The 12,500-nt window shown below is 48.1% G+C and overlaps 1 protein-coding gene across 1 annotated transcript in view; it reads right to left on the bottom strand.

Moving 5' to 3' along the window:
• Positions 1-12,500, bottom strand: part of aqr (aquarius intron-binding spliceosomal factor) — a 94,936-nt gene that overhangs the window by 10,848 nt on the left and 71,588 nt on the right. Inside the window, exon 32 of the mRNA XM_062522243.1 lies at positions 4,105-4,190. Coding sequence (XP_062378227.1) covers positions 4,105-4,190 — 86 coding nt within the window. The remainder of the gene's footprint in view (positions 1-4,104; positions 4,191-12,500) is intronic.

The following is a 12,500-nucleotide window of genomic DNA, read 5'->3' as shown; positions in this document are numbered from 1 at the left end:
TTCAAACATTCAAATATTATTATATAAAATAGGGTAGATAGGCTTTTAACTTTTCAAATTGTTTTTAAACGTTTTAATATGCAGCCTAGGCTAGGCTACTACAGATTGTGGTTTAGGCTATATTGTGCTAGTGTGTTTAACCAACCAATAAAGTTATGTGAACTGTCTTCATATTACATGTTAAACTGTAGGCTACCTGTAGGCACAGACTAGGCTACTGATCAGGGTCCTCCTGTAACTCGACAATAAAATGTAAATTTAATTTACGCATGGCTTACGAACTCGTAATGATCCGGGTGTAACTGAAACTTGTTTTAAGTCACACACATAACTCAAACGGTTATGTGCGTTACGTGTGGTCTGGGTCTGAAGCAGTCGTAACTTTTTTTGGCTACGTTACTATAGCGAATCATTTGAGTTGCATATCTTTTGCGTAGGCTTTGCACGTATTCTTCATCAAAAGAACTCGTTATGTCTACAAGAAAACAACCTATGCTACGTTGCTACACTAATCTCAGCGTCTTTTTCTAATAGAATTTGAAAGTTTCCACTAGCCCACCTGTGAAATCCCTCGGCATCTCTTCTCGCCAGAATCACTATTCCACCTGACATCTCAGACGCATCTATCTGCGCTCACAACAGAGGCGCGTTCTGTTCGCGTTGCGTCGTTGTCAACAATTATAGCTTCCACTAATGTTTATTAAACGCATAGGGGCTACATTCACGCTTCCCTTGCTGATCAGACACGCTTTAAATGCGGCTCTGGAAACACCTCAAGAGGTGTTAGCGTCTGCGCCTGATTTTTAAACTCAGTTGTAAATTCAATTCACCTTGACCCCCCCCCCCCCCCCCCCCCCCCCCCTAAATATTTTCTCATCGGATCTGCACGAATCATGTAAGTCACCTATTTTTGATTCAAAACGGCGAATTTCGCCGAAAGGTGAGGAGTTTGCATGCCTGCACAACACAACAAACGTGCAGCCTTTTGCTGTGACAACACAGGCCTGGCAGACATGCAGACACACAAACACACACACACACTTTCTCTCACACAGAGACACATAGACACACTGCCTCCAGTGACAACAGCCAATCAATGCTGCGACTAATTAAGCCATTCCAGAGTATCTGATCCACGAGGACTATTAGACACTCTAACACAAGTCCCTCCTCAGCAACACTGCGTAAACCAGACCAGGGTCGGCCAGTCACTGGAGCTAATGCTACAGCCAATGCAGACACAGACACAGCATCCATCAGAGCATCTGCTATCAGCTATCTGCAGCTATCTGTGAAGATGTGGGCTCGTGTTGGTGTTTGACCTGCACTTTTGCACACTTGCAAGCCTCTGAACAAAATATACATTTTAAATAAATATTAGATATTTTTGGAAAACAAATATAAAATACATGGTTTGAAAACAGACTTGTTTTTTTCCCCTAGCTACTCTCTGCAGATACACATGAGTGTGTGTGTGTGTGTGTGTGTGTGTGTGTGTGTGTTATGTGTGTGTATGTATGTGTATGTATGTGTGTGTGTGTGTGTGTGTGTGTGTGTGTGTGTGTGTGTGTGTGTGTGTGTGTGTGTGTGTGTGTGAAAGAGTGAGTCTAAATTAGTAGAATATGCATGGATGGATGTGTATGCATGGATGTACTGTATGTGTGTATGTGTGTGTGTGTGTGTGTGTGTGTGTGTGTGTGTGTGCTTGGATGCTTTGCACACTACTCGCTTCACCCTAACCAGTTTCAAAAGGCAGTCATCTGGAATGCGTTTCAATTAAGAGTGAAAGCAAATCAAGCAACAAGTGCTCAGCATGGATGGGAAATCGTTCTAGAATGTTCTAACCATTCTAAGTGATTACCTCATGAGTCTGGTTGAGAGAATGCCAAGAGCGTGCAAAGCGGTCATCGATAGCTTCGATATACATCTTCAGCATAATTCTACTAGTCAAAATAAAGAAAAAGCTATTATTGAGCAGTACTTTTCACTGGTACTACTGTGTGTGTGTGTGTGTGTGTGTGTGTGTGTGTGTGTAAATAGCATAAGAGCATTCCGATTTACATTATTCTAGATAATGTATAGAAATGTATATCACACACTTGAGAGGAGGAGCCAGTCTAACTTGAGGAGGCTGAGTGCCATACAAAATGGAGGACGATCACTCATTTAGCTCGGTCTTGACGTTAACAGTGGGACAGCATGAAGGAGCTCAATGTGTGTGTGTGTGTGTGTGTGTGTGTGTGTGTGTGTGTGTGTAGGAGGAACACACTCATCCATCTACTAACCTACTTTATTTAACAACACTACACTGAGTGTAAGAGTGTGTGAGTGTTGTCCTCTTTGTGAGTGTGAGAAAGCTGTGTACTCTGTGTACTCTGTGTGTGTGTGTGTGTGTGTGTGTGTGTGTGTGTGTGTGTGTGTGTGTGTGTGTGTGTGTGTCTCACTGTGTGAGACAGTCTCCTGCATACTCTGTGTGTGTGTGTGTGTGTTGTGCTAGGGGTAGTGTTGCAATGGGAAAATGGGTGCGTAGCTGCTTTTAGTGACATTAAGCTAAGAGAGCACAGCAACAAAGCCATCACTTATTCATCAAACCAGGCCCCTCATCCACACACTCAGCCTCCGTGTGTGTGTCTGTGTGTGTGTGTGTGTGTGTGTGTGTGTGTGTTTGTGTGGCGCAGCTGCAGACCCCACGAGAGCGCTCACACACAATCATTACAGGAGCCTGCTCCCCCATCCATCACACACTGACGAATCCCACCACCAGCAATACACACTCAAAACAAAAGACACACCCTCAAACCAACGCACAAACGCAACACACTCTTAAACCACCACACACACACACACACACACACACACACACACACACACACACACACGAGCACTCAAAAAGGGACACGCTCAAACCAACACACTCCCTCAAAAACAGTGCCACTCCTGTGTATCTCTGAAGCCCGGGGGGATTAAATACGAGTCGCATCAGGAATGCGAGACGCGGCAACATCAGCATCGGCATCTCAGCATCAGCACCAGCCGTCTGGGGCTGGAGGCGGGAACCACGGCAACGAGACTCTGGGAGGCTGTGTGAGGTGGGGTGGGGTGGGCTCACTTGCACGCTAGCACGAGTTGTTGAGCTATGCTTGTGGAGACCTCATGGGTAAGGGTTTGGAGACGAAGGGGAACGTGTGTGTGTGTGTGTGTGTGTGTGTGTGTGTGTGTGTGTGTGTGTGTAGGAGGTGCAGTCATTGGGGCCTTTCAAGGTCTCGTACGGAGCGTCGCGCGTCTCTTTGTTCCGAGCTCTGTGCACGATCAGCCCTTACAAAGCACCGTCAGACACCCTGACAAAGCAGAGAACGAAGCACCGCTCTCATCAGCCTCACACACACACACACACACACACACACACACATTGACTAAAAGACACACACACACACACACACACACACGCACAGACATTTACTAAAAGACACACACACGCACACACATTGACTAAAAGACACACACACACACGCACGCACACACATGCACACACACACAAACTCAAAGACACACACTCGCACTCCAACACAGTTAAACACAGACACACACAGATGAAGTCAGCCTCCCCTGCTGAAAGAGAGCTCCTGGTCTGGGCCTGTAGATTAATTGGAGGGAGAGGGGGTGGAGGGGGGAGGGGAGAGGCTCCAGTGTGCTGATATCACCTTTCAGACGGAAGCTGAGCCCGGAGCCACAGGAGGGCACCGGGCACAGAGGAGGGTGTGTGTGTGTGTGTGCGTGTGTGTGTGTGCAGATAGGTGTATGTGCAGAGGAGACAGAAAGAGAGCGAGAAAGGGTGTGTGTGTGTGTGTGTGCAGGGATGTGTATGTGCAGAGGAGACAGAAAGAGAGAGAAAGAGAGAGAGAGTGTGTGTGTGTGTGTGTGTGTTTGTATATGTGTGCATTTGTGTGTATGTGAGCGAGTGTTACAGAAAGAGAGACAGAGCGAGAGTATGTGCGTGTGCAGAGGAGAGGGAGAGAGAGAGAGAGAGGGAGAGAGAGAGAGAGAGGTGTGTGTGCGTGTGTGTGTGTGTGTGCTAGGTCTGGGCTGTTTTAGGAAAGTGCTTACCTCAAGTGTCCCACGGCTTTGGTGCGCACCAGTGAGAGGATGATGTAGTCGTTCTGCTGACCCTGGAACCGGTCCACCGTGGTCACCTACAACACAACATCCGTTACTTAGCGCAAGCTCGCCGCCCTGCAGGCACCAAGCAGCCACGCGGCTAGCCTTCCCCTCTCCTCCTCCCTCTCCCAATCCCTTCCCTCGCTCCCTCCCTCCCTCTCTCTCTTTCTCTCCCTCTCTCTCGTAGTCTCTTCATCTCTCTCTTGCTCTCTCTCTCATACTCTTCCCTGTTCTCTATTTCTTTATTGCTTTCATCCTGCCGCACACTTTTCTTTCTCTCTTTTCATTTCTTTGGGAACTCTATCCCCCCTTTCTCTACCTCTCACTCTCTCTCTACCTTTTTCTTCCTCCCTTCTTCCCGTAAAGAGGATTTAGCAGTGGATGTTTAAGAGGCTGTGCTTGTGTTTGGCTGGGCTGGCAGCTTTGCGGGTTTGTAATGGTCCGCTATCGGTGTGCAGGCAGCATGGGGGGGGAGATCAGGCTTAGACACACACACACACACACACACTGAGCTTGCCACATGCCTCCGAGAAAGGGGTGTACCATGGAGGCAAACACACTTTTTTGGGAGGGTTGGAGGAGGGTGCTAAGGAAACATTTCCATCTACTCTCTGTGTGTGTGTGTGTGTGTGTGTGTGTGTGTGTGTGTGTGTGTGTTGAGCAGAGGGAGCAGAGGGGGTTTTGTTGCGGCAGGAGGCAGTCAGACGTATAACTGCTGAATGGGAAGGTAAAGGCTTTAGATAGTTTTGTTCAGTTCTACCATGCAGAGAGATGGCGAGCGCGTTATCAGGCTGAGCTGAGAGTGATCGCCTGCCTTAGCAAAAGTGGACCAGCACAGCTGAGCCCATTATACTCTGGCAAGCAAGATAGTGGCCTGGTAGCTAAGCAGCTAGCCTAGCGTCGGCCACTGAAATGAATTGGGCAGGTACGCCCTCCCTCTCTCCAGTTATCATGTAATACCTCCAAGGTAAACACAGACGATAAAGCCTCAAAAACAACTTTTGTAAAAGTATATTTTTAGGAGGTTTTTTTGCCTTTCTTGTGACAGGACGGTGAGAGGTTGACAGGAAGTGAGTGGGAGTGACAGATGGGGAGGGATCAGGAAGTGACACGGGTCAGACTCATCTCCCGGTCTCTGTGGGCGGGCAGTGCGCTATAGCCAGTTGTGCCGCCGCGCCCCCTCAAGAACAACACTAACAGACGCAAGCCTTTCCTATCCACGATATTCCGCAGCCAACAATGGGGGTCGCCATGACACCGAGACGGTTTTCTATTTCCGGCGAGGCTGCATTGTATCTGTTTTAACGTGACGGTTTACGGTGCTTAACATATCATAACGCATATAAAAGTCAACTTTTCTATTTTATATCGGTTATATGTGATGCAGTATATACATGCTGAGGGCAGAATTGTCAACATTTCGAACGAAATCTAAGTTGAGGCATAACCTAGTTTGCAATGGAGAACGCACATGTTAACAGAATGAACGGAAGTTGAAAACAGTATCGTAACCATCGCAACGATACATATTTCCGGGTTAAGGAAAGAGGTGGATATAACCGCAACACCTGCCACACGCAGTCTACTCATGTAGAGAGCTCCTGCAGGGGTCCGCCTGATCCAACAGGCCATCAACAGACATGGGTTAACACCACTGCAAGTGTGTGTGTGTGTGTGTGTGTCTGTGTGTGTGTGTGTCTGTGTGTCTGTGTGTGTGTGTGTGTGTGTGTGTGTGTCTCAGCTCACGGATGACACCCACAGATCCACACAGAGCTCCTGCTGGTTTGGCCTTAACTCTTACATGAGCCTGGCTATCACCAGACCGAGCTCAATCTTTTGGGGAGTGTGTTCTACTGCACAAGAGGCATGATGATCGATTGGCACAGTTCAAATGACTGAACGCTTGGATAGCTCAACCAATCAGACCAATGATCCAGGTGCGCCTGGTGGATAAGCCAGTTTGTGATTGGTTCCAGCAAAAGTGGAACGGATGCAGGAGAGATAGTGTAGGTTTCCAGTCTGAGCTGCAGGGCAGAATCCAATCGCCGGCAGATCTATATCTACCCAGTATCTATATACCCAGTCTACCTCTGAATGGCACTTTCTTCTTGTAGCGGATATTGTCTGCATCCTGTGAAAGCTGTTCTGGGGCCAGTTGTCGCGATGCAATGTCCTGTTTGAGTGTTGCGTGTGTCAGGGGCTGGCGTTTAAAACCGGGAGGATAGAGTTTGTGCAACTGTCGACACCGAGGAGCTCCGTCAAGCCACACAAATGTCTGCGTGAGAGGCCAACGCAACACAGCCACACACGGGACACGACACACACACACACACATTCTCTCTCTCTCGCTCACACACACACACACACAACACAGCCACGGCTAACAGACCTGGATGAATTAATCATGGCCTTCCTTCCTCTACACCGCCATGAGGTTACTGCTCACTCAGCTGACTGGGGGGGTGGGGGGTGGGGGGTGGGGGGGGGGGATGAGGGTTTGTGAGAAAGAAACAAAGACTCTGAGAAAGAGAGAGAGAAAGAGAGGTGAAGAAAAAAGTGAAGGGAGAGAGAGTGTGAGAAAGAAACAGACAGAGAGAAAGAGAGAGAGAGAGAGAGAGAGAGGGGGAGAGGGAGGGAGAGAGAAAGAAGGAGAGAGAAAGAAAGAAAGAGAGAGACAGACAGAGAGAGAGGGAGAGAGGGGTGAGCTGCAAGCGAAGAGGGCCAGCGTTTATTTGCGGCTCCCTGTTGCTACACAAAACAGGTGCAGCACCAGAAGCAACAATATGTCGCCAGTGATGGCGTGAGGAGTCTAGAGACTGCCCCCCCCTCACACACACACACACACACACACACACACACACACACACACACACACACACACACACACACACACACACACACACACACACACACACACACACACACACACACACACACACACACACACACACTATGGGTGGCCTTGCTTAGCCCTCTCTATCGTCAAAACGCCCACCCTCACCCCTCTACCCTCCCCATGCCAAGACCCTGGGCAAAAACATGTCGCCAGAGGGGTACCAACACAGAGGGCCATCCTCCGCCCCCCCGCTCCACCCTACACACACACACACACACACACACACACACACACACACACACACACACACACACACACACACACACTGCCCCGAGGGCCAGGCAACTCAGTTCCACTCAGCTCTCCTCTGAAGGGCTAAATATGCCACGCCATTTCATCCAAAAACGCTGCTGTCCTTTTGGGCTTTGCCCCTTTTCCTGTCTCATTCTTTTGCTTTTGTTTCCTTTTGTTGTTGTTTGGTTGTTGTGCTGTTTGTTGTGTTTATTCTTGTTTTCTGGTCGTCCTTGCGAGCGCGCGGTGCTCAGGCGCTTTATTTTTATCCCGGCGCACACACACAGAAACAGAAACACACACACACACACACACACACACACACACACACACACAGGGTCTCTGGGAGGCTGAGCGCTTTTGCATCCACACACACACACACACACACACACACACACACACACACACACACACACACACAGGGTCTCTGGGAAGCTGCACGCTTTTGCATCCTCTCTCTCATACACACACACACACACGGTCTCGGGGAGGCTGAGCGCTTTTGCATCCTTATGAGTAATTTATGCCAGTTCTGCGGGTCATGACATCATCGAGCGCATCACCGTGGGCGCCATGGCGAGGAGAACCATGACGATGCCTCTGGGAACACACGAGCAGTCAGTCCTCATCCGCCACTTAGCAGACCTGCTCTGGGTGTGTGTGTGTGTGTGTGTGTGTGTGTGTGTGTGTGTGTGTGTGTGGCCATGAGCATTTAAGAGAGACTGTGTGTATTTGACCACAAAAAAAGAGAATATTCATGTTTCTGTGTACAGATTGGGCGTGCTGTGTGTGTTTGTGCATGAACAAGTTGAAGCTGAATGTTCATTGTGCCTGCATCTATGTGTGTGTGTGTGTGTGTGTGAGACAGAGAGAGATACAGAACGAGAGAGAGAGACACGAAGACAAACATCTGTGCGTGACAAGAGATAGTCATATATAGTGTGTGTGTGTGTGTGTGTGTGTGTGAGTAAGAGAGAGTGTGTGTAAGTTATGTGTCTGTCTATGTGGCTCCCATAACAGTGGCTATTAAAACTCACACGGGTGGACTCCTCAATCTCCAACCATCCTTCCTTCATCCCTCTCTCTTCTTCTCCTCTCCTTTACCCTCTTCCCTCTCTCATCCTCCCCTCCTCCTACTCTTCTCCCCTCCTCCCATTCCCTCTCCTCTCTCCTCCTCTTCCCCCTCTCCTCCTACTCTCCTTCCTCTCTCCTCCTCTCTCCCCCTCTCCTCTCCTTTCCTCCCCTCATTTCCTCTCCTCTCCTCTCCTCTCCTCTCCTCTCCTCTCCTCTCCTCTCCTCTCCTCTCCTCTCCTCTCCTCTCCTCTCCTCTCCTCTCCTCTCCTCTCCTCAGGCTCCTCATTGGTGTGTGTGTATAATATAGGAATGTTTAATATTAATAGGTGTGGTTCTGGAGGTGCTCCGACACACAGATCCAACTGTCACTCAGGACACACTGCCTAATGGGCCCATTTTTCACATAGACACACACACACACACACACACACTTTTTCTTCTCTCTCTCTCTCACACACACACGCACACATACACACACACGCACACACACTCTTTCTTATCTCTCACACACACACACAGCAATGTATAAAATCCTGTTAGCGAGACCACCAACACAAAAACATGCATAAGCCACGCATGTACACATACACATTTGCATCACATACAAACCCTGGACCTGGTCTCTCTCCCTTTCTCACACACACACACACACACACACACACACACACACACACACACACACACACACACACACACACACACACACACACACACACACACACACACACACACACACACACACACACACACACACACACACACACACACACACACACACACACACACACACACACACACACACACACACACACAGCGAGGATTCCATCAATGTCAATCTAATTCAGTGATGACCCTGTGCAGGGGTGACCCCTGTGAGCCCGTGTGCATTAACGGGCTCCCTTTCCCGTTCATCAGGGACCCCTTAAACCCAGTTAAGGTCGCAGGACGGGGTTTAGGGCCGGGTCGGCGCAGACATGTAAAACCGATTACATTTAGTCATAAACCTCTGCTGATGGATTAGAGGGGGGGTGGGGGGTGGGGCAGGTGGAGCCAATTGACATGTTAAAGACAACGCATCTTGGCATTAGACTGTGCCTGGCTTGCCCTTGGAGGAAACAAGCTCTTTTTTAGCCAGTAATTCTGCCAATAGAACGTATCCACTGTCCAGCACAACAATGGCCATGACACCTCAGTATTCAGAATCTGCGACCGAAGATGCGTTTTCTTGATTTTAATGTGGCGGTCGACAGTGCTTGACGTATCCTAAGGCATGTAAAAACAAACTTTTATGTTTTTCTGTCAGTCATATATTCTTATATTATCTATACATAGTACAGAATTGTCAACATTTCGAAACAACTACTTAGCCTACTGAGACTACACTTAGTACACAATGTAAATAGAATGGACTGAAAATGAGAACCGCACGGATTTCTGGTTTCACGAATAAGGTGGATGCACCATAGGATGACACTGGCCGCTATTCAAAGGTCGCTTGAGTTCATCTTTATTACATCAAATGGGCTGGCATTCAGTTGGTGATATTCTAATCACAGACTTGTGATCGTAGTCCTCTGACTGTCAACACACACACACACACACACACACACACACACACACACACACACACACACACACACACACACACACACACACACACACACACACACACACACACACACACGGCAGTTCGATGTGCGCACATGGTATGCAAATTTGGCGGCGTTAATGCGATCACATATGCCCCACTGCGGTGTGACGCGCGCGCGTGTGTAGCGTATATGCAAATGCAGCTGCATGAATGCGATCACGTATGCACGTAGCCAGGAATTCTACCACTACAGGAATTTCCTGTGTATTAGCCGCATTGTGTATAAGTCGCAGGACAGACCTACGCCATTTAAAAGCAAACTTTCATATTTTTTTTCTGTCAGTTATACTGTATGTTATATAGAATATCTATACTGAGAGCAGAATTGTGAACATTTGGAAAGATGATGAAAACCGAGTGGATTTTCACGGAAGGCGGATGCACCTATGATGATACTGCCCGCTACTCATAAAGGTCGTTTGAGTTCATCTTTATTACTTCAAATAAGCTGGGAGTCAGTTTCACATTCTAATCACAGACTTGTGATCATACTCCTCAGATTGTCCACACACACACACACACACACACAGTCACACAGTCACACAGTCACACACACACACAGACACACACACACACACACACACACACACACACACACACACACACACGTCCTCCAGCAGGAAATGAGAAGATGAGAGCAGCTTGTTTTTGGAGAGGACACAGTCCGATGTGCGAGCGTGCAGCGTATGCAAATTAGGCGGCCTTAATGCGATCACGTATGCCCTGCCGTGATGTGATGCGCGCACGTGTGTGTGTGTGAGTGTGTGTGTGTGTGTGTGGGAGTATATGCAAATGCAGCTGCATTAATGTGATCAAGTATGCACTGCTGCGGTGTGCCATTTCTGCTGCGGCTCAAGGCACAGCACACAGGTCTCTACAAACAGACATGTGATTGGTGCACAGCACACAGGTCTCTACAAGCAGACATGTGATTGGTGCACAGCACACAGGTCTCTACAAACAGACATGTGATTGGTGCACAGCACACAGGTCTCTACAAACAGGCATGTGATTGGTGCATAGCACACAGGTCTCTACAAACAGACATGTGATTGGTGCACAGCACACAGTCTCTACAAACAGACATGTGATTGGTGCATAGCACACAGGTCTCTACAAACAGACATGTGATTGGTGCACAGCACACAGGTCAGAAACAGGCATTTGATGGGATGACTGCTTATGGTGGAACTCAATGATGGCGTCTCATTGGTCTGAGCAGTCTTGGACAATGAACTGAGAAGATCACTAAAATATTAAATATATCAGTGATTATTTGTATAATAATAAACTGTTTAACTTTAACAACCAATTTAGCATATAGTTCAATACACAGTACTGTGCAGTGCAGTACTGGTTTCTCCAGATGGGCTTGCTGTGTGACTGCGTGTCTGGCTTTAGCGTTTGGCTTCCTGGTTTGTTTGCTAACCTGAGTATTGTGGGCAAACAGTGAGCTGACTGAATCACAGTCCTATGTTTGAAGTTGTGGATTTGATTAGGTATTTCCACCACTGCTGGTCTGCACACTAACTCATGGACTGCTTGTAAGATGGCTGCCCCCACCACACACACACACACACACACACACACACACAGTCTCTTCCTATCAGTATAGGGGCACAGTGTTCATTAGTCTCCAGCATTTCCAACTCGTTGCTGATTACTCCTGGTTGGCGCTGAAAAGGTCATCTCTCTAATCCATAGTCTTATTATTGGAGCTGTGCAGTTGAACACCTGGTGCTAGTGGTCAGTTTTGCTGTAAGAGCTGTGCGCTCTTGGTGATGCGCTCCCAACCAAATACCTCTGCTCTGACGAGAGACCTGGAATTGGTTTAGTTTTAGCGGTCAAGATGTGCTACGTGCGGCACTCTCATTCACACACACACACACACTACACACACACTACACACACACACACACACACACACTACACATTCACACAAGCATGACCTTTCTGCAGCTCAGAAGATTCCACAGCAGCCTCTGACTCGCTGTCACATGCTACATGTCACACACACACACACACACACACACACACACACACACACACACACACACCTTTGAGTTAATGAGAGAGAGAGGGAGAGAGAGAGAGAGAAAAAGAGGGAGAGAGAGAGAGGGAGGGAGAGAGAAAGAAAGAGAGAATGCGAGAGAGGTGATAGGAAAGTTGAAGAGGTAATAGAGTTAAGCAGAAACAAGAGTGAATGGAGGCGACAAGGAAAGAGAAAAAGAGAGAGAGAGAGAGAGAGAGAGGAGGATGAAGAGACAAGAAGAGAGGAGGTGTATACACACATACATTGTGGGGGGGTATAGAGAGCAGGTGATGGAGGTAGAGAGAGCTACTCATACATGACTCTAATGAATAACACATGGCTCTGGAACAGGGGTGCGCAATAGAGCCATCTCTCTCTCGCTCTCTCTCTCTCTCCCTCTCCATCTTCCACCTTCTCTCTCTCGCTCCCTAATTCACAACTTACATCATCTCTCTCTCTCA

This window comes from Sardina pilchardus, chromosome 20 (assembly GCF_963854185.1).
Source record: "Sardina pilchardus chromosome 20, fSarPil1.1, whole genome shotgun sequence".
NCBI classification, from domain to species: Eukaryota; Metazoa; Chordata; class Actinopteri; order Clupeiformes; family Clupeidae; genus Sardina; species Sardina pilchardus.
This window is presented reverse-complemented; position numbering and strand designations above follow the sequence as displayed.